A 23,388-nucleotide genomic window follows, 5' to 3' on the forward strand; every position below is an offset into this window, starting at 1 on the left:
CGAGGGGTTGAGGGGATCCGACTTGGTGGCCTCAGGATTGGGTCCCTGCTTTTTGCGGATGACGTGGTCCTGTTGGCTTCGTCTGGTCGTGATCTCCAGCTCTCGCTTGAGCGATTCGCGGCCGAGTGTGAAGCGGCTGGGATGAGAATCAGCACCTCAAAATCTGAGACCATGGTCCTCAGCCGGAATAGGGTGGATTGCCCTCTCCGGGTCGGGAGTCAGGTCCTGCCTCAAGTGGAAGAGTTTAAATATCTCGGGGTCTTGTTCACGAGTGAGGGAAGGATGGAGCGTGAGATCGACAGACGGATCGGTGCGGCGTCTGCAGTAATGCGGGCTCTGCGCCGGTCTGTCGTGGTGAAGAAGGAGCTGAGCCAGAAGGCGAAGCTCTCGATTTATCAGTCGATCTACGTTCCTACCCTCACCTATGGTCATGAGCTGTGGGTCGTGACCGAAAGAACGAGATCTCGTATAGAGGCGGCTGAAATGAGTTTCCTCCGCAGGGTGGCCGGGCTCTCCCTTAGAGATAGGGTGAGGAGCTCAGTCATCCGGGAGGGGCTCAGAGTAGAGCTGCTGCTCCTCCACATCGAGAGGAACCAGTTGAGGTGGCTCGGGCATCTGGACAGGATGCCTCCTGGACCTCCCTGGTGAGGTGTTCCAGGCACATCCCTCTGGGAGGAGACCCCGGGGAAGACCCAGGACACGATGGAGGGATTACATCTCTCGGCTGGCCTGGGAACGCCTCGGGATCCCCCCCGCAGAGTTGGCAAATGTGGCTGGGGAGAGGGAAGTCTGGGCTTCCCTGCTTAGGCTGCTGCCCCCGCGACCCGACCCCGGATAAGCGGCAGAAGATGGATGGATGGATGGATGGATATCTGAATATTTCTCTTTGAGGCTAAATAACTGATGCCAGACGCAGTAAACAGTGAATGGCCTTCAGCTGCATGAAAGGACTAAAGAGATGCAAAGCAGAGGTCAGTGGAGAGAGACAGAGAGGCAGGAGGGTGACTTGTAGCTCTGTGAGGATGACAGGTTGCTTTGCATATCCAGGAAGGTTTGGTGCAGCGCTGTGATTGGTCAGTGGAGTCTTGTCACCGAGTGCTCGGACAGAGAAGCATCATTACCTGAAGAGGAGCTACAGATGTGTCTTCCATGCTGCTGCTGCCTGAGGTGAGTTCTGCTGTATCACATCTGGATTGATGAGGCTGATAAATGCCACTGAGAGAGCATCAGAGCAACCCATTTGTGTGGCTCTCACAGAAGATTCTGCCTTCGTTATGTTGCTGATTGAGTCTAAACCTTTTTATTTGTGAGAAACAATTTGTTAAGAAGCAGGTAAAAATGTTGTTGTTTTTCTGAAATAAATGTTCAATGAATATTTAAATGTACCTGCAGGTTTCTGGACGTCCTTCAGTAAAACATGATGAGGAACATCTGCATCTCCGTCTCCCTGCTGCTCGTCCTTCCTCCTGTCTGTGGACAGACATCAGGTCTCAGAGATCCCAGGTTTAAATATTATGAAGAAGAGAAGACTTGGTCAGAAGCTCAGGCTTTCTGCAGAGAGAATCACACTGACCTGGCAACTATCAGAAGTCTAGAAGAGAACCAGCTGTTGGATGGTTACGATGGCTGGATCGGATTGTACCGAGAGGATGAGACACGTCCATGGAAATGGTCCAGAGGAGACGAGACGGCGACCTTCTTGAACTGGAAACATGGAGGTGAGCAGAACTGATGTAATGATGTCAAAGTTTTCAGGATTTTAGTTCAGTAAGAACATAAATGTAGATAAATCTGTGTTCCACCGAGTTTAGTCTAATCCTGATGGTTCCAGTTTAGTTCATACTGGTGGATTTCTCATTAATCTGGACTGAAGCTGTAAAAGTTCTGGGAACACCTCTGTTGTAGAGACGAGGAGGAAAGGAACGTTGTCACACAGAATACATGATGGTTGATTTAAACACATTGTGTCATCTTGTTGTAAAAATGTGTTAAAAATGAATGAAAAAAATAAATTAAATAAACCTGCAAAAAAGCAAAATTATATGTTCAGATATTCTGAATCACATCCAGAGGAAAAAAGTAGCAACGACTGTGTCTGAAAGCACCAACAGAACGAGACGAACAGAATTATCATTTAACATTTTTCAGGACGGTTCCTGCTTTTTATTGTAAATACAAGAAACGTTGAAATTATGTTGAATCCTATTTTATATGTACAAAGATTTTAATCAGAGTTTCTGCATCTGTTCTCTGCTCCTGTTTCTGACAGAACCAAATGACCCTCGAAATGAATTCTGTGCTGGTTTGTGGAATAATGACGGGTGGTATGATATTCCATGTCAGAGCAAACTTCGTTTCGTCTGTTCTGTTGAGAAGCTGGTTCTGGTGAAGGAGAACAAGACGTGGGAGGAGGCGTTAGACCACTGCAGGTCTCTGGGGGGACAGGACTCAGAGAATCCAGTCTCTGTGTCCTGGAAGCACAGCTACGACCTGGCCACCCTGATCACTGAAGATGACCATGACTACGCACGAGAGAGAGCACAACAGGCCACCACTGATGAGGTGGGCCACTTTTCTCCACTGTGTTGGTGTTGCTGAGCAGCTCATCCTCTGTGTTTCTATGGATCTCTCTGCTCCATGTTGCTAGGTGTGGACGGGCCTGCGTTTACTGGGCGACGGCTGGTTCTGGGTGGGTGGAGAAGCGGTGCGGTACCCGGATATTCCCAGCTGCCCGGCTTTGGGCTGTGGCGTCCTGGAGAAGAACAGCAGCACATCCTTTGGGATGAGAGCCTGCAGTCAGAGAAGGAACTTCTTCTGTTCCAAGAGGCCTGAAGACGATTGAAAGCCACTGGGCTCATATATCAGCTGCTGTATGGTGCGTACTCCATGGCTGTACTTCATGCTTCTGTGCTCCGAGATGCCGGATGTTTGGGGGTTTCTCTACTTTTAACCCTTGGAAGAGGTATGGTTGTTTTGCACTTTAAACAACTTATTCCTCATAACTGGCACGAACACACACACACACTTTTTTTCCCCCAAGATGTAGCAGCTGGTGGTCTGTTACACCGATTTACTATATAAATTAATTCATAAAGTATAAATTATATGTTGATATTCATAAAGTTCATGCTGACAACAGAAACAAAAAGCTTGCTACAACGTGGCAGTCAGACCATCAATCTGCCGTCATGATGCAAATGGCTTTCTGCAGAAGCAAAGCCAGCTGGGAGCCGACGTTGAGATGATCGGTGTAACAGGACACACCTGAAAGCCTGTCGGCTGCTTTGTTCTCAGATCCAGATGTAAATACCTGCAAACAAACACTGAAATGTTGATCTTTGGCCTTTTATGTCCTTGAATGTTTGCGATCTGCAGCGAAAATAAAGCGACTCCTTCGGTTCCTGTATGTTTGGAGGGAAACACACACACACACACATTACTGTTTAAATAACATCTGGTTTTATTTCCACAATATTCAACATGTTTTTAAATCCTTCTAAGCAAATAAAAAAGGCAATGGAACAGGAGTAATATCATGGTCTGTGTGATGACAGCAATCTGACACCCCCCCCTAACAACGACAGCAAAAAGTCCAAATCAGTTGATGATCAAGAGTTGGCGCCAGTCCGAGGCCCTCTCACGATGTGGATCCGAGCTTCTTCATCCAGCTCCTCCATGATTTGCTCCTGCTTGACCGACAGGATGGTGTAGCCGACTGGACAGACTGGTTAAGGGAAATGCTGCACCTCATGCAGTCATGCAAATGTTCCGCCAGATTCCACCCTCGTTCAGACGGGACTGGAACGTAAAAGGTTTTCACACTATCAACACTGCAATCAGTCACATGACGGACTGAACTGGTCCTACAACGCCGCTTAACCCTTGTGCGTTCCTACAATTCAGGACCTTCTAGTGACCTTTGTGGCCAAAAATGTCCCAAGTACAAAAACGGCTGTGAAATTATCAAAAAATTGATTTTTTCATAACTTCCTGCTCTCGCTAAACTACCAAACATGCATCAGTTTTTAGGATTTTAACCCTTTAAATATCAATTTAACAAAAAACATGAATTATTTACCATAATAAAACAAGATTTTTTTATTATTATTATTTTCCAAATAACCAGCAGGCACACGGAGGTTTCCTGATTATTAGTCTAGAAAATTTCAAATATTAAAAATACCTTTTTCATGAATCACTTAAAACCTATCAAAAATGATCAAATATTCAATCATTGTTAACCCTTTCAATTCCATGTTACTGACTTGAATTATTGATTATTCATTTAAAAAAAAAAAAAAAAAGGATGATCGCCCTGTGATGGACTAGCGACATGTCCAGGCTGTACCCTGCGTCTCGCCCAATGATTGCGGGGACAGAATCCACCTTCCTGAGTTGGACAAAGTAGTATAGAAAATGGATGGATGGATAAATGATAACAAACATTGGTGAGATGGGACTTTGGTGGTAATTAGAGGCTGGCATATGTCATAAATTTGAAGCTAAATTCATCTGATTGCATGAATATTTTTATGTAATATCAAATACTCCTTCTGGTGACCTTCATGGTGAAAAATGCCACACTGACTTCCATTAAAGCTACGTTTCAATGTCACTACCATTCACCACATTATACTCACCCGCTACTTATTATATGTAAAAATACTCAGGTTTTGTGTATTTTTAAAAAAAAAAAAATTAAGTTTCTAATTCAAACAAAGTGACATTTAAATGGCTGAAATAGTGAATCCTAAATGCGGTTTATTATGTGGCAGTTTTAAATAACTTATATTTTTGGGATTGTGGCTTGAAAATGCTGAGAATCCCTGATGAAGATGGCTGGCATAACTTCCACACATTCCCAGCATCACTGCTCTTCGTGACGTGAAACTTTGGGCCTTCATTTGGATATTCACAGGAACAGTTGTTAGTAAAACTGCGACACAGATGACAAAGCGTGACAGATATCTAACAGGATCTTTTCTAGAAGCAAAACATGTGAACAGAGCTCTATGTCATGTGACTGACTTACAGCAGAGCAGCTTGAAATATAGTTTTATATCTTCAGTGACAATCAGTTCTCTCCTGTTTATTCTTTAAAGAATTTATTCCATGAAATGAAGAATGCAGGAAGATGCTGGGATGGATGTGACGCCTGCAGATGTTTTTCTGCTCCACCAGACTCTGCAGCTGCATTTGCATTTCACAACATTTCTAATGAGCTAACTTCCTAATTATGCGTGGAAATATTTTCACGCACAGATCTGTCCTTAAGCACCTTTAATAAATGCAATCCCCGGACTGGTCAGCCTTTATGTTAGTACCAGTGCTTTAAGTGGGCCGGTATGCAGCGGTACGCAGTAACGACCCTTTTAAATTCTATCCTTTTGCAGGACTATTTTTTGCAGCGTATGGTGCATACTGGGACTTTTACAGGCTTCATTCAGCAATCAGAATACCCTCCTATGACTTCACCACATATCACAACTTTTATTTGTTGATTTTAATATTTAAAAAATTTAAAAAGTTGCCTCAAAAGAAAAGTATTGTTAATGAGCGGTTTAGATGCACAACGCTTGCTGTGGCCCACAACGTCACGTTGTTCACTCGCTTCTGTGTTTACATTGAAGTGGACGTGCTTTGACTGAGAGGAAATGTGGAGAATAAAAACTATCACAGCTGTAATGTTACAAACTGGAGAAGAGCTGAGTGATGACAGTAGTACTACTTAACAGTCATTTACTACAGTAGTACTACTTAACAGTTATGTACTACACCAGCCAACGAAGGTCAGATGCTGCAGACTAAGTGTACGACTGGTCAGTGTTTTGAGTTTTTCAAGATTATTTCTAGATTAAAGATAATATTGCTAAGTGTTATGGACCAGGTCGATGCTGGGAAAAATATATTTCACAGAGGAAAAGTGTGATAGTATTATGCTGTTAAATTAGTCTGTAATAAGCTAAATAAGTCTAAATGTAGAACTTTTATGTTTTTAACCCTTTCATGCAGTGGCCCTGTAGTGGACTCCTATTTACAAGCTTTTTTCTTGCATATTCATGAATGAGGAGGGTATTTTTGTAAATAAACCACTTCGGTGTCTATCTTTTACAAAAATGTTGCATTGTTTTATTATTATTCATGCATGAAAGGGTTAATGAACTTTAAGTTTATGTATTTACTTTTCAGTGTTATTTTTAATGTCCATGTAATGAGGATTGAAGTTCATAAAAGTGTCTGCATTTGTATTTGGGAAATATGGATTTGATTTAGAACTTGCTGTTTTTTTTGTCATTTATTTGCTATAAAACTATTAAATTTATAGATCTACATGTAAGTATTAGCCATGTTTTTGTCCCATATTTGCATGACAAACTGACAGCAAGTCATTAAGGAAGCACCACTACTTATTTTGTTCCACTTAAAGCTCTGGTTAGTTCGGTATTAACCTGGTAGGACCCGGTTAGTTTCAGTAAAACCAACATAAACCTGCATCCTGCGCACACTAAAACAACCTCCTACTGTTAGCTTGCAGTACAAACCCGCAACCTGTTTTCTCTCCTGCTACAATTTTAACAGTGGTTTCCATCTATGCGGTGGTGAAGAGATGAACGACCTCTGAAGGATACACATGCCGACCACAAACGCTCCGATACACAGTCCGGTCAGCAGGTTCCGCCTCCGGAGCCGGTCCGCGTTCTGCTTAAAGTGGTTTAGCTGCTGTCTGCGGAGAACAAGCTCCTTTTGTGCCGCTGTTTGCGCTGATTCTGCGGCTCCTTTCTCCGCCATGGCGTGTTTTTCTATCAGAAATGTTTTGGTAACTCAGCTGTTAAACCCGGAAGCAGAAGTTGAACGTCAGGGTTTCTTCTTTGGATTAAAACGGCCACAGAGTGTCTTTGACGCCCCCTAGAGGTCACATGTAGAACTTAATGTGCACTGAGATTAAATATGAAGGTGGAATAGAAAGATTACCATGCCCTTCTCACTTCCCAGATGTTCACAAACTGTTGCCACCTTCTAATTCCAGATGAGGTGATATGTTTTTATGAAATTTCAATGTTTGATATTTTCTGTGTCCTATTTACAATCAGGTATAATTATAAAGTCTGGAAACCATTGTGTTTTTCTGTTATTTTTTACGTTTCATCACTATACAGTGACTAACTGAACTAAATTCATCATACAATCTTATGTTCTCATCTCCAGATAGTATTGTCAGAATTTATTTCAACAAAATGAAACATAGGCACATATGCAGATGTAATTGTGGTTCAAGTCTCTAGCTTTAACATTGCTACCTACTTTCTATTCCATAAAAATAATACATGTACTGTTAAGTTTTTTGCTGTTTTTATTTCCTCATCTCACAGCTCAGGCCCTGAAACAGCTTATTCAATTAAAGTCAGCTTTATTTGTATTGTGCCAAATAACAACACTCACCTCAAGGCACTAATTCAATCAAATTTATTGTAGTCCAACTATAATATAATTACATCTGTTATATAAGCCCCATTAGTCTAATTTATAATAATAAATCATATAAACTAAGTCATAAAAAGTAATTATGTAAATAAAGAAACCAGCAGATTGCATGAAATCTCAATCCTCCATCCTGAGCTGCACGTGACAACAGTGGAGGAAAACCTCCAGCAGAACCAGAACCAAGAAGACAAATTGCTCTGAGTTCATGTTGAGGAACAGTGATATCGCTCCCTGGACGACTGTCAAGCAACTCATCAGTAAGAACAGAAGGCTAAATGCATTTCAGCTCAGAAACAACTATATGTATCATCATTTCTTGTTCTCCTACCAACTAAACTGCATGTGCACAAACACCAGAATAAAAACTCATTGATGAAATCAGCTAATTGTCTGATTTTTTTTTTTTTTTTTTTTTTAAAGAGAACAAGTTCTAGTGAAAGAACAAGGAGTGATTCTGAAAAACTCAATTAGTACAAAGTCAAGACTGATTGATTTACTCCCTCCGCCAGGTTATGTTATGTTTTTGCTGGTGTTTGTCTGTTCGTTCATTTGTTTATTCACAACTTTATGGAAAGATCACTGGAAATCCCTGCATGGTGGAGGTCTATATCGTCCTCAGAGCAAATGATGACCAAACCAACAAATCCAGATTTCCCCTCAGGCAGCTAAAGAAAATGGACAAACGAACTTTAAACCAATTAAATCTCTTCTTCTTGTTTCATGAGATCTTTTCATTACTGTAAATTTGTCACAACACACAAATGCATTCCAGTCATTTTAAGAGAAAAGATAAAATATACTGAAAAACAAAGTTAAATCCTCACTTTTGGTCTCCGTAATGCTGGATCCCTCTTTGTATTTACCTATTGACTGGTATCGCATGCCTCTTCCAAATCCTATGGCTTTATTATATAAACTTAGCTTCCAAACCCAACCACAGATAATCCTGACTGACATGGCACTGGCATCGTTGTGGTTTTCTCTTGGGTCCCTCAGAAACAAAAAGAAATTTAGCAGATTTTGTAAGCAGGTTGAAAGAAACAGACATCATCCATGTGCAAAATCAGCAGAGAGCTTGTTTAATGACACCAGTACCTGCAGACACATTAAAGGTGTGGAGGCGACACATCTCAGCTTCCTGGTCCACTTCACAGGATCACACTCCAGCTGGATCAGAATGTTTTAGTGCTCCTAGGTTTTTTTGTTTATAGAAACAAAATCCAGCAATCGGTCTCAGAAGAACATGCCAGGCTAAACCCAGCTTTAAGTAAACAGCTTGATCGTAAACAACTGAGAATCGGCACATATACGTCACCACACACACACACAGGTGTGGGACTGATCTGCCATGTTGGGGGAGTAAGCGTTCTGTTTGCAGCGCCGTCCTTTCACAATTTCATTCATTTAATCTTGATTTATACGTGATTAACACCCAGTGACTCATCTTCAGGCCTGTTTCAGATCATTTTGCCATGACTTCTTCATCATTTCTGACCAGTATTTCATGACATCATTTGTTCCAGCAGCTGTGTCCTCAGCTGCAGCAGCAGCTCAATCATTTACACATGAAAATTAAATTAACCAGAAGATTTTCATCTTCCATTTCCACCCTGGAGGCAGAACAATCATAAAAAACACTTCATCAGGAAGCTGATGTGCTTCTAGCTGACGGCGCGTTGGATGTGAAAGACCGTTTGGGCTTTAGGTGAGCAGAAGTAAAAATAGCTGCATTTACAATGTGTATCTTATAGGTTTTTTTAATCAGTCTCCAAAAGTCTCTAAAAAATACCAGAAAAAGTCTCCAGATTTGTTGCTAGTTGTTTGTAAAACACAGGTGCCAGATGCTTCTGAAAACATGAAATATAGCGCTGAAGTTGCAAAATTGCCGAATGTATGCAGCAGTGCGATCGGTGTAGCGGGAAATTGTTTTCCGAAAAGTATTCTGCAATGTTTGGAACACAAGCTACAACTTAATGCATCGATTTTTTTCTAATTCATGAATTGTAATTAACTTGTTTAAATCCCAGTCATAGTTTTAACCTTAGCTTAGCGAGAAACCTGAAAGAGTTGGTTTAAACAGTAGCCGGATTCCCCAACATGGCGGACGAGGCGCCCGTGATGTGCGATGTGCATTCTGTACACCGAGGAACACTGCAGCTCCTCGTTCCAAAGCAGAAAAAAGTCTAGTTAGAGTAAACAACATTCAGTTCTTTATGTTTGAACTAAAATGAACTCGAGGGCTGCACAACCAGAAGACCGGCGGCTCTGCAGGCAGGCGCTCAGGACCCCGCAGCAGGTGGAGGAGGCTCGGAGGGGGTGTGAAATGAGTCGGGGAGGTTCTTGGCGTGCTCCACCAGAGCATAGGAATCTCTGATGTCTGTCAGGCCAAACCAGAAGACGATCCACGCTCCATTCACAAAGCTGCCATCACAGTGCTTAAAATACCTGCACAGAAAAACAGATTATAAGTAAATATTGATTTAAATAGCTAGTTAATATATATATATATATATATTTATATATATCTAATCAGCCAATCACATGGCAGCAGCTCAACACATTTGGTCATGTGGACATGGTCAGGATGATGTGCTGAAGTTTAAGCTGAGAATCAGAGAGACAAAGGGGAATTTAAAGTCATGCGTTGTGTCACAAAGCTCAAGGGTCAAGTGAACGAAACAACAATGTGGTTTTCTTCACCTCATAGGCAGAAACTGAAAAAACCTTTTTGGATAAGAACTGATATGTTTCTAAGAGCAGCAGAAGTCCATCCATCTATTTTCTGAACCACTTTGTCCTATTCAGGATTACATGACCTGGAGTCTGTCCCAGCAGTCACTGGGCGAGAGGCAGGTAGACCTGGACGGGTCGCCAGTCCATCATAAGGCCAAAACAGAAAGACAAACAACCATTGACGCTCACTACTAGGGACAATTAATAGGGACACGCATACACGGGGAGAACATGCAAACTCCACACTATTCGAACCCCCCCCAGCCAAGGCTCAAACCAGCGACTTTGCTGTGAGGCCACGGTGCTAACCACTATGCCTCCATGCAGCCCTCAGCAGAAGTCCAACTGCGTTTATTCTTTTACAGGATTGGGTGTGATCTGTAACTCTGACCATGTGCACAATGGCTGAGGTTACATGATGATTTTATTTCAGTATTCTCCTTTAGATTTACATGGAAATAATAATTCCAAATTGAGGTTTACATGGAAAACGCGTTTATTTGCCTTTTCTTAATTCTGCTTTAGATCTGTGGGTTAAGAAGGTCTCTGACTGGACAGATGGCAGACGTACTTGTGTCTACCAAAAATAAACAAACTGCACTTCCTGCTTCTCGTTGGAACATGGAAAACTACCAAAGAACTAGGGCTGCTCGATATGACAAAAATTATGATCACGATCATTTTGACTGAAATTGAGATCTCGATTATTTAACACAATTATCCAGTATTTATAAACAACGCTGCGCGTCGTGGTGTTCTAGACTCCGTGTCGTGCATTATAACCGTCTAATGCACGGTTCCGAGTTGTTTAATCCACTTTTACCGCTTATATAGGAACTATTTTACGTTGGCCTGGATGTACGTTTTATACCAAACAACCGCTGTCAGGCTGCAGCGCGTTTCTCTCATTCACCTGTTAAAAGACGGCTGATCTGAACCAGCTGGTTAACACGTTGCTATGGTAACGCCCCGTAACAGAAGGATATTACAGTGTTTAACTCGCCGAACTATGTATAGGAAAATAATGCAGCCAGTTGTCACTGACAACGGTATAAAGTATGTTTAGGTGAACTTCCACAACCTACTGCAGTTATTCTACATTGACCTGCAGCCGGAGCCGACTGAGACTGGCCGCCTGGGAGTGCTTTAGGACGGGAGAGGCTCCCGCTGCTCCTTCCTTACAGTAACTGCAGAACAATATGTGCCTTCAAGTCAGTCGCCAAAACACCAGAAAAGTCTCTAATAACTTTGTTGCTAGTTGTTTTAAACAAAAAAGTCTCCAGATTTAGCGAGAAAGTCTCCAAGTTGGCAACAGTGTCTGAATGAAACCAAAGCGGCTGTGGGAGGAGTTTACAGCACAGCGCTGCAACGCCAGAGACGCTCGATTAGCAGCTGAAGACAGCAGGAGAGGAAACTGCAGAGAGAGAAATAATCACACCCTTTTATTTTTATGATTGTTGAAAACTCAGATCGTAACTGAGATTAAAATCCGATTAATCGCCCAGTCCTAATAAGAACCAGTTTTGCTTTTATTTTGATGATAATGTTAAAGCAGCAGCTCGACATGAGCATGCTACTTCATTGTTTTCAGCAGCTGAGGGGGAGGCAGAAGACTGCACGAAATATGTGAATCATCGTGACAGGAAAACGTAACGTTCATGTGCAGAACGACTGGAATTAACTTACACCAGAATTATAGTTTACATGATAAAGAAATTAATCAGTTCGGTTCGGTAATATAAGAATAAACCAGCCACTTACTTTGGAAATAAGTTTAATTCTGAATTGTCATTTTTATCTGTTTAAAGCAGATTTAATTTTTATTTGGAATTAAAGAGGAAACAAAACCTCTCATGTAAACGTGGCCATTGTGAGACAGTTCCTCTTTCTGACACAGTGCACCATCATCCCAATCACAAAGACTCTGCTGCCTCAGCGGGACAGACAACAGACTCCAGCCGGGCAGAACTGCCAACTGGCTATCCCAAAAGTTGCCAGATCTGTTGCTCGGCACTTTTGTCTACAAAAAGAACCACAGAGTTTGTGGAAAGTCCATCTCAACAAGCTGTGCCAGGTACATAAAGATTGTACGGCATTTTGAATATCAACCAGATAATAATGCCCAATGGTTGACTGGATGTAAGCTGTGTGTAACCTCCATTTATTTTAAGACAAAACAATCCCATTTGAATAGAAGGATGGAGGTGAAGAGCTCTGTGGAAAGCTTAGTGTTCATTCAAAGGCTGTTTCACTTCTACTACAATCACCAGAATTATGACACCATGATGACTTAGAGGGTAAAATCTGACCAAAGTCTTCATATTTCATGGTTAAGGTTGATGCATTTTGAATAGGAGACTACTGGTGACAGGAATGTGTCAGAGTTTCTGTTTAATGGGCATCAGCAATATTGCATTTTAAGGATTATGGTATTATAAAAGCCAGCATTAGGACTTTCATTTTTCCCAGTTGGCACCTCACAGGAGAACGAATTAGCAAGAGAACAGTAATAGAATTGCCCTCCCTGCTCTAACCATTAAAGCTATTTATGTTCCCTTTACTTACATAAATAAGTAATCGCTCCCATACTTCTATGCATCCTTTACATTGACATGGTTGTTAGGTATGATCTGTCCAGGATGTATCCCGCCTCTTGCCCAGTGATTGCTGGGATAGGCTTCAGCTTCAGATCCACCAGAGGGCAGTCCAGAGTTCAGAGTTGACCTCTGAGTTTTGACAGTTTAGTTTTTTTGTCCAGCTCCTGCATTAGTTACGTGCATAATTTGATCTGTTTTCAAGGGGTTTAGCTATCCTTCACTTGAAAACAGAGCACTACCATTTCAAAATCCCGACGGGAGGCGTTCAGTTGTATTGAAGAACTAGTCAATGAAACCCTAAGAAGAAAAAGATGTTGAAGAGAACAACATCAATAACTGTTGATGGAAGGAGCATGTGAAGAGAGGCTTTTTGAGTATGTCCACAACTGCAGCCACCAACCATTGTGAGAATGAGGAAATAAGGCCTGAACTAAACACTGCCCACTAGTAGATGAACTGACTTGCCATGGCAACATAAAAGAAGCACAGAAGGATAAGGGCAACGACTGATGACAAATTTTGAAATGAGCACCCTTATTTATGTATGTAAGGCATCAAAAGGTCCAATGAATAATTGAAAACATGGTGACGATGGAAAGAGATAAAAAGAGGCGGTGTAGAGACTGCAGTGGTCTGCGCAGCCATTAAACACATTGCTGCTTTTTCTTCTTTGTTCTTTATAGTGGTGTCACATGTCCTACTCTGCACAACACTGCCTCTATGTTTTCCTGTGGCACTACTCTGTTTGCTGTGTCAGGGCTGTATGTCTGCAAGCTCCATGAAAATGGAAAGGGAAAAGTCAAATCCTAGCAGGCCACTGGCCCTTGAGGACTGAAGTTGGTCCTCCCTGGTCTAAAGCATAGAGGGTGTGGGCTTTTGTCCTTAATGACTTGAACTGTTAAGATCATGAAAAGACAGCATGCAAAAAGTGTCAAAAGTTAAACTAAAATTGAGGGTCTTGAAATTGCTGTCCTGAGACTGTATCCTCCTCTACAGAAACCCATTACTGGTGTGTGTAGCATGTTGTTGACATGTGGAAGGTGCCTTATGTTTGTGTTATTTTTGGCTGTTTCAGTTGTTCAAGTGGTGAAACTGATCAAAGTTACTTCAGGCCTTGGAAAGTAATGAAAAAAAAATGAAGAGCGAGTCTGGAATTTTAATCAGTAAAATGCTTTGTGAACCTTTCTTCACATGAAGTAGAGTTAAAGTGTTTTAAGCATCACTTGGTTAAAAGTTTGTAAATAAATGCATTAGCTTTATTATAAAAGCTCCATCTGCTTTGTGGTTTTATTATTCAAGACTGTGTTTGGTAAGCAAAAAGCCAAAAACATGAGTTTAGCTAATTTGAACTATAGATAACGTTCTCCATCCACCAGGATGTCCCAGCAATCTGTCTGAGGAAGAGAACATAGACTGGGCTCTTATAAAATAAAAAAAACTATGATGAATTTTTTTCATTAAAACATGTGTAATAATGCAATAAAAACACCAATAAGTACAAACTAGGGCAGAAACAAAGCAGAATTTGTCATAAAAAGGTTTTCTTCCCAACTGTTTTCCCCTAACTGTGCATGAAGAGGTTCCATACTTCCAAGATTTTTCACATTTTTCTCTGCTTGGTTGTGCAGAAGGCCGTTCGAAGCACCAGGTAGCTTGAGATACTTGGAAACTAAACAGGCAGTATTTCTCCCATTTAAAAGTATAACCTTCTTGGATAATGTGTGAAAATCTATGCCATCACACAGCCCAACTTTAACCTCTTCTCCTCCTTTTCTTCAGTATAGGAGATCTCTGCACACACCAGGAAGCCGCAATGCTAACATGTAGCGTACCAACACGATGAGGGAGACCAAGCATTGCCTCCAAACCAAACAGTTCAAACCCCAAGCAGTTAATCAATCAATCAATCAATCAATATTTTATTCATCCCCGAAGAGAAATTCAAGGTTCCAGTACAACCCGTCCAAGGTTTTACAGACAAACACCAAACAATAATATACAGATCACAGATTCGGGCAGACTAAGGCCTCGCAGCCAGCTTTATATGGTGCCGCCTTTCAACAGATAAGAACAGCAGTACATTAGGATCCGGGGTAGAGGGCACTAAAACAGGTACCACCAGACTGTGCCTTGGGAGGGGGGGGGGTCGTTTGGAGAGAAAAAAAAACCCACTTCATGTACACATAAGCACAAATTAACACAACAGACAACGCAAAGTCCAGCTGGCAGTGAGTCAAGGGTTAGTGTCAGCCAAAGCCAGGTGCCACAGTCCATGTGGATATGGAGATTGAACATCACATTCCTTTCTCAAGGTGTTGTGCTGGCCCCAAGACCTTAGGGGGAGCCAAATCCAGATAAGATTGATTATTTGGGTTTCAGGCCAGGAAAATATTTTGCTCCCAACCTTGAGTCCATGACTGGTCTCACGCCTGCAGCTCCAAACAGCCTGATATTGGAGGTCACTTACCACCGATATGAGACATCTGCTCCACGCTGGAATAGATTCTGCGGACCAATGCCGGAACCACCACCAGTTTGGGCCAGATTGGCATCCTGCTTGCGATCCAGCTCGGTCAACGCTTGAGTCTATACACTGCTCGCACAGTAAATTCCGCTCCACAATTTAGGCAGCCTGCCCATATCTGACGGATTTTCAGGTATATCAGAAATCCGCCAGCTCCAATAAGCAGAAAACAGAGAACCATAAATCCAAATTTGTAAACATCCTCCACCTCTTCGATTGAGAAAACCGCCAGACACAATCGCGGTCCACTTGGCCCATGAGTCCAAGAGTCCGTATCCAGCCGTATACAGCCGTCCGCCTTCGCTGAGAGCAAGAGTAGGAATGCAATGTATACAGCAATGTAAGAAATACATGAGAGGATCACTGTCCACTTTACAGCATCTGATCATTCCTCCACACAAACAAGGTGTCATATGAAAGCAGAGACTCTGCTGATTGCAAATGTGCCTGTCTCATTGCTATGGGACAACAACTCTGGGAGCAGGCAGCCACAATAAAAAATCATTTCTTGCTTTATTGCTTTGTGGTGAAAAGTTTTACTCCTGTGACTCCTCCTGCATAACAGCTCTATCTGAACAGCTAGAAAACTGCTCATGTTCAATTTTTACCTTCTGTTTTTATGCAGTTCCTCATCAAACATAACTCATTGAAGGATAAAACATTTTCGACTGTGTTCCAGGTGAATTTACTCCAATGTAGTAACACATACCTCAGTTTTGACCCATCTGTAGTAATATCAAAGGTCCCAGCTTTATTTTGAAACAAGAATGATACATATAGTCCCTGTAGTTGTGAAGATTTACTTAATTTATTTGGAGTCTCTTATTTCAGAGAAGACCCTAACTCTCATCAAGAACAAATTGAGGTATCCAGTATGTGAACTCATATCTAAAACGTGAAAATAATCAAACATTAACATTATTAACATTGTTGATGGTCTGCTACCACTTTGGTAAATTTGAAGTAAGTGGGGCTGCAAGTTGCCAGTAATAAAATGTGAGTGCGTGTCTTACCATGGGTTGATTCTGTTGGTGGCTCTGGACCTCCAGAACAGTTTGCCCAGGTCTTCTCTGATGCACTCCCACAGGATATGACTGGTGCCCTGACCCTGCTTACTGCTGCTCACAACAAACTTGTCGAGGTAGGGAGTGCCTCCATTAACTGGCTCCATGGTGATGATGGCCGCTGCACTATAACTGGAGGAACACACAAAATAAAATCTCCTATGTGGAATTCCTGTCATTTAACTGATACTGATCAGATGCTAAAATAATCTCACACACCCTTCAGAGAGGTAGATGGAGTGAAGGCATCCCTTCAGAGAGTCAATGTAATCCTGCCTCAGAGTTTTAGCAAAGGACTTGTTGATGAGAGCCAGCAGACGGTCTGCATCGATCTCATCCAGAGAGCTGTACCTACACACAAAAACAAGCAACAATGTGTGTTTGTGCATGGCAAAGACGTGTGTTTGTTTTAAACCAGTGGGAGAAAATTACCCAGCTCTGGTGTGAGGGGTTAAGTTTAGATCACGACTGAATATAGCGTAACAGTTCGAATGACATGGTTCTGTGTGATATCTACCCACCGGTGTATGGGGTCTCCGTTTTTAAAGAGGGTCCCAGAGCCTGAGAAAGAAATAGAGATTTACAGAGATGTGTTTGTTTTTGTTTTTTTTTTTATTGGCAAGAAACACCTGCCCCACACTTACAAATATGGTAACCCCCTTTGGGATGTCTCAAAATAGACAGCTTTCCAAATATATATGTGTGTGTGTGTGTGTGTGTGTGTGTGTGTGTGTGTGTGTGCTTGTTTCTGTGTGTTCATGCTGCCGTCAGTGGGTCAGTTAAAGGCCTCACCCCTGTGGCTGAACAGCTCGGTCAGCAGGGTTCCCGCTGATGTGATCACAGCGGAGGACTCGCTGGGCAGTTGATTGAGAAGTCTGGCGATGGCGGTCACTTTTCGGCGCTCTGCTCCACTCAACCACTCTGCCACAGAAAGACTGGGCAGGTCAGTGGGCAACGACACGGTGCCCAGCACCTGTATGGGAAACAAGATGTGTTTCAGAAGAGTTACGCACCTCTGACAGCAGCACATAGTAGATCTGAGACTGTTCGGAAAGTCAACCAGCTATCGTGCCTTGTGTTTTGGACTTTGCAGGCCTCCAGAGCTGTTCAGGAATATCACTTTGTGGGGTTGAAGAGCTCGGGAAATGGCCGCCGTCACCTCCATTGGGTCCAGTATCACTGAGCAACCCTGCCAGTTCTTTCCCACCGGACAAACCAGCGGGATTGTTCCACAGTCCAGACTCCACTGCAGGAGGCTAGTGTCCACAGAGATGTAGGGAGCAGCACTGCAGGGCAACAAGAAGGAAAAGGACTAGGACTTCTTTCCACCACTTAAGCCACCAATTGTTTCCACCAAAGGATCTGCGGGTCAGGACGATTAACTGCAATGCTGCTGTGTTCCTACATCCAACCATAACTTTACCGGAGAGGCGGCAAATCACCCAGATCGTGATAGATGCTTCAGCTATATAAGACCATCACAGCACGAGGCTTACCTTACAGTATAACAAAAACGCAACTGAGCAACTACAGAGGAAGATGGCGTTCATTCAGCAGTTTGTGTTCTTTCCTCTTGGCGTCTGGCTGTTTATTAAGAGAAGAAGAAGTCATTCCTGCTTTGTTTTTATGCTAGGTTGAACAGGAAGTGTTTTTTTTTTAAATAATCAAAGGATGACAGTATTTCTCCATGGTTTTGAGTTGTATCAGTTAGATTGGTATCCCAATGGAAGGATTCCAAAAAAGTACCACAGGTCAGGTTGGATCCCTGTTTTCATGTGTAGAAATCTAAAACCCATTTGTGGAAATGAGGCTTTAAACCGTTGTATCCTGTACTGGACTTTTTATTTGTTCTTTTGGGTCTTTTTTCTTCAGTTTTTGGCCACCACTTTGCTTCCCCTCATATGGGCTGATTTTTTGTAAGAATGTGTTTTTCTCAAAGAACTTTGAAATTTGATTTTCACTTCACACAACCATCTTGTCTCAAGTGGAGAAAAACATTTTTATCTGTTGCAAAACATTATAGATTAACCCCTCCATTTGTATTCAAGTCATGGAATAAGTTTCAGTCCTAATGAAAAATATCAAAATATGTAATAATTCAAATGAGCGTAAACTCTTTAAATGGCACTTTGATGATCTGATGTCACTTTTTCTATGGGATAAAAATCCACAAAAAATGTTTTTGATCCAAGAGATTTTGGATGGCTAAAGATTTTATTTTAAAATCAGTTTTAAATATACTACAAACAAGTAACAAAATTCATTTTGATGCATTTTCTTATTCTTTTTTTTTTTTTTTTAAATATCCATTTTGGTCATTAGTGCACTAAAACTAATATCCACTGAACTACTGTAAAAAACCCAATATATAATAATTCAGATTATTTTACCCATTTGAATGCCAGGTTTAAGTCTGTTTTTAATAAAGAAAAAATACAAAAAAAAAATGTTTAGGTATTATTTGTCTCTATGATACATTTTGGTAACTGGAGGTTTATGTAAAGATCACACATTATTTAAATATCAATCTTAGTTTGTTCTACAAATGAAATATCCCAGTTCCAAAATCTGTTACGTAGATTTTATATGCTTTTGTTTTTCTTTTCAGAAAAGTGATGTTATATCTTCAAGCGGACATTTACAAGGCTGAAATAATTAGTATATTTACGTATTTGGTGGTTTTGATTATGACTGAAGTTGATTAAAATCTCTGTGTAAAAAAATATCAGAAAATATTAATCTGTTTTTTTTTTGCCAGAGAACTCTTTTGTTATCTAAGAACCCAAAACTAGTAAATTAAAGAGACCCACAAAGCTTCACACAAATGAAAGAAAAAATAATTTAAAGTTTTAGCTCCTTTGTTTACCATTACCTGCTTCCATGTGGTGCTTCCTGCAGGTGAAGGACGGACTCTGCGGAGAAGAACGGCAGGACAGTCGCAGAGTGCTGCTGCAGAGCCTCGGTCAGCTGCTGGCACTGCTCCACCAGCATCCTGGTACACCAAGACCCCGTAACTGGTTCTGCAGGCCCTTTTTCCAGGAGCTGAGTTTGGCCCATCACCACTACAGGCTTCATGTCCATACGCTGCAGGAAGGACAGTCCGAAGGCGAGGCTCTGAACTGTTTCCCTGCTCTGGAAAACAGAACTTTCCACCTGCAAATAGAACAAGGAGTCGATACACATTTCAAATCAGTCGGTCCTCCGCCTCAGTAAATGAAAACTTTGGCTTTATGGTGCTGCCAATTCTCTGCAGTTTTATATATATATATATATATATATATATATATATATATATATACATACACACACACAGTATCTCACAAAAGTGAGTAGACCCCTTACATTTCTGCAAATATTTTATTATATCTGTTCATGGGATGACACTACAGAAATGACACTTTGATACAATGTACAGTAGTCAGTGTTCAGCTTGTAAAACAATCTGAATTCACCGTCCTCTCAAAATAACTCCACACACAGCCATTAATGTCTAAACTGCAGGCAACAAAAGTGAGTACACCCTTAATTGAACAAGTCCAAACTGGGCCAAATTAGCACATTTTCCAACGCCGGTGTCATATGATTCATTAGAGTTACAAGTCCTCAGGTGTGAATGTGGAGCAGGTGTGTTTAAAATTGCTGTTATTGCTGTAAGACTGTCATTCTGTTCACTCAAAGTTCAACATGGCACCTCATTGTAAAGATCTTTCTGAGGATCCTAAAGAAAAGATTGTTGCTCAACATAAAGATGGCCTTGGCTATATGAAGATTGCCACCCTCCTGAAACTGAGAGGCAGCACGGAGGCCAAGACCATAACAGCGGTTTAACAGGACAGGTTTAACCCAGAACAGGCCTTGCTGTGGTCGACCAAAGAAATTGAGCGCACATGCTCAGCGTCATATCCAGAGGTTGTCTTCGAAAAATAGATGTACGAGTGCTGCCAGTAATACTGCAGAGGTTGAAGGAATTGGTTGGTCAGCCTGTTAATGCTCAGACCATACGCTCCACGCTGCATCAGATTGGTCTGCATGGCTGTTGTCCCAGGAAGAAGCCTCTTCTTAAGAGGATGCACAAGAAAGCCAGCAAACAGTTCTCTGAAGACTAGCAAACTAAGGACATGGATTACTGGAGCCAGGTTCTATGGTCTGACGAGACCAAGATAAACCTGTTTGGTTTAGATAGTGTCATGCGGGTTTGGTGGAAACCAGGTGAGGAGTTCAAAGACAACTGTGTCTTGCCAACAGTTAACCATGGTGGTGGGAGTGTCATGGTCTGAGGTTACATGAGTGCTTCCGGCACTGGTGAGTTTCAGATAGTTGAGGGAACGATGAATGTCAACATGTACTGTGACATGTTGAAGCAGAGCATAATCCTTTCCCTTTAGAAAATGAGGCCCAGGGCAGTATTCCAACAGGATAACGACCACAAACACACCTCCAAGACAACCACTGCCTTCCTAAATAAGCTGATGGTAAAGGTGATTGACTGGCCAAGCGTGTCTCCGGTCCTAAACCCTACTGAGCATCTATGGGGCATCTTCCAACAGAAGGTAGAGGAGGTCTCATAAGGTCTCAAACATTCACCAGCTCTGTGATGTCATCATAGAGTGGAAGAGAATGGCAACCTGTGTGGCTCTAGTCAACTCCATGTCCAAGAGGGTAAAGGCAGTGCTGTAAAATAATGGTGGCTATTCAAAATATTGACACGATTGTCCCAAATTGGACCTGTTTACTTCAGGGTGTACTCACTTTTGTTGCCTGCAGTTTAGACATTAATGGCTGTTCGTGGAGTTATTCTGAGGGGACGGTGAATTCAGATTGTTATACAAGCTGAATACCGACTACTGTACATTGCATCAAAGTGTCATTTCTGTAAAGTCGTCCCATGAACAGATATAATAAAATGTTTGCAGAAATGTGAGGGGCGTTCTCACTTTTGTGAGATACTGTATATGTGTGTGTGTGTATGTATGTATGTGACCTATGTATGATTGCATGTATTTCTGTGTACACTTTTCTGAAGCTATTTGCTGAAACGTTTCAGTGCTTCATGAAGCAACTGAAACTTTAAATCTCAATATTATGACTTTAAAATTTCCTAAAATATCTTTGTAGCTAAATGGTGGAATGGGCCTCCATATAAAAGCTGGTTTCACAGAGGAAGATCTGAAAATGGGGGCACCATGGGATTTTTATTTGAATTCTAATATGTTTAAGTCGTTTTTAAAGCCTATAAAGAACTGAAATAACGGGATATTACCTGTACTTTTCACATAATTTGATGTATATCATCTTCTAAAAAGACTGTGAATAAGCCCACTTTGGTAATGAGCTATAAATTGATGATGATAGACAGAAATATGGCGTGTGTACAAAGACTTGAGTCCAAAATGAAAGGTTTACCTCTAACACGGCAAAGGCAGGAGACTGAGCCGTGGTGGTTCTCTGGAACTGGGTCAGCCAGTACCGAGCCTCCCGCGGATCTCCTCCAACTTCACTGAGAAAAGCTTTCACATCCCGGTAAATCAGATTCCGGTTGGCCAGCGCGTGCCGGTCCGCGGCGGACAAATAGCCCAGGTTCTCCTGCTGAGCCAAAGCCGGGACCCTCACCCTGGAGCCCGCGGCGTCCGAGCTCAGCATGCGGCGCTGGGGCGCCAACATCCTCCGCTGCTGCTGCTGGCTGGAGCTCCGCTTCAGCGTGGTGGAGGACGGGCTGGGGCTCGACAGGTACTTTCCAGCCATGACCATGGCCCGACAGCCGGTAGAGCCGCTGTTCACCTTGGACATGCTACAAGCTGGGGGTCCTGTGGGGGTCCTGAAGCCTGCCGAGCCGACAGCTGGAGCTCTGCCGCGTGCACGCTTTCATGCAACACGCGGCTGCTGCGTCGGCATTTCTACAGAGCTGCACGAGGGGGGTGCATGCAGCTACAGGCTTCATTTACCAGCTGGGGGGGGGGGAGGTCTTACCGAATAATACTAAAACACTATATTATGGGATAGCCCGTTCTGCCTTTTGACAAAAACCTTATTTAGTTTATTTAAGAGCATTTTTCCCACGTTTGATCGATTCTTTCTTTTATCTTTTTCTACTTCTACTTACAGAATATGCTGAGATGTCATTTCAGAGGTTGCTGGACAAAACGCAGTGAGTGGTCAGATATGGACTATCTCAGTTGAACCTGTGTCAGGACATATTTGCCAGTGACTATGGGTTTAAACAAACGTGCAAATAAGTCAGCTTAGTATTCTTTTAGTGTCTTCTTAGTCTTTCTTGTGTCAAAGCAAAGATGCAGCCTGATGACAGACATATGAAGGTACGGTGAAGCAGACGAGATGTAACTGTATCTAAAACAGTCAGGGTCTGCTGGTGAAGCTATCAGAGCATCTCTTTCTCTGCTTCGCCTGAATAAACTCACCTAAAACCTTGAAAATCCATTCACTATTTCATTTTTACTATAACATTGTTATTTCTGTTTTTAGCTTTTGTAAAATGAATGGCCCATGTTGGATCCACACTGTTAAACTTTGGGAGATTTTCTTAGGGAGCTGCCTCCAAGTGATGGTTACAGCCTGTTTACACCTGCAAGATGTGAGAACTTTGTTCTTGAGGCCACAAGAACAAAATTCTTCTTATCAACAGAACTTTATTCTCATGGAGCTCTGAGAAATACTGTGTGATTGGTCGGGTATTTAACATGGGTGTAGTTAACCTGGGAAAGCTCAAAGCAGAAAGTTTCTGGCTCATGCCAGGTTTAACGGACAGTTAAAGCTGATCAAGGTGGTGAGAAAGTATGAAACAGCATGCAGCACGTGTCATTTAAAGACAGCGTTATTATGCCACACAAACAACCCCGCCCTGCCATGGATGATATTTCTCAGCAAGTATCATATAACCAGGTCAGTTGTTCATTGCACATAAAGACACAAAAAGCCACCTCACCTGTCTGTGCTCCGTCGCAGACAAAGCTTCGTATGGAGAATTAATGAA

The 23,388-nt window shown here is 42.1% G+C and overlaps 1 protein-coding gene across 1 annotated transcript; it reads right to left on the bottom strand.

The window, feature by feature from the left end:
* Nucleotides 1–8,342: 8,342 nt before the first annotated feature.
* Nucleotides 8,343–22,248, bottom strand: nags (N-acetylglutamate synthase). Its single transcript, XM_079253504.1, has 8 exons — nucleotides 21,804–22,248; nucleotides 19,273–19,553; nucleotides 17,473–17,686; nucleotides 17,193–17,373; nucleotides 16,922–16,961; nucleotides 16,620–16,751; nucleotides 16,350–16,532; nucleotides 8,343–9,927 (listed from the first exon to the last, which is right to left on the bottom strand). The coding sequence occupies exons 1-8, from the start codon at nucleotides 22,185–22,187 to the stop codon at nucleotides 9,762–9,764; spliced, it is 1,581 nt and encodes a 526-aa protein (XP_079109630.1). The 5' UTR covers nucleotides 22,188–22,248; the 3' UTR covers nucleotides 8,343–9,761.
* Nucleotides 22,249–23,388: the final 1,140 nt, after the last annotated feature.

This window comes from Telmatherina bonti (genome assembly GCF_933228915.1).
Source record: "Telmatherina bonti genome assembly, chromosome: 14".
NCBI classification, from domain to species: Eukaryota; Metazoa; Chordata; class Actinopteri; order Atheriniformes; family Telmatherinidae; genus Telmatherina; species Telmatherina bonti.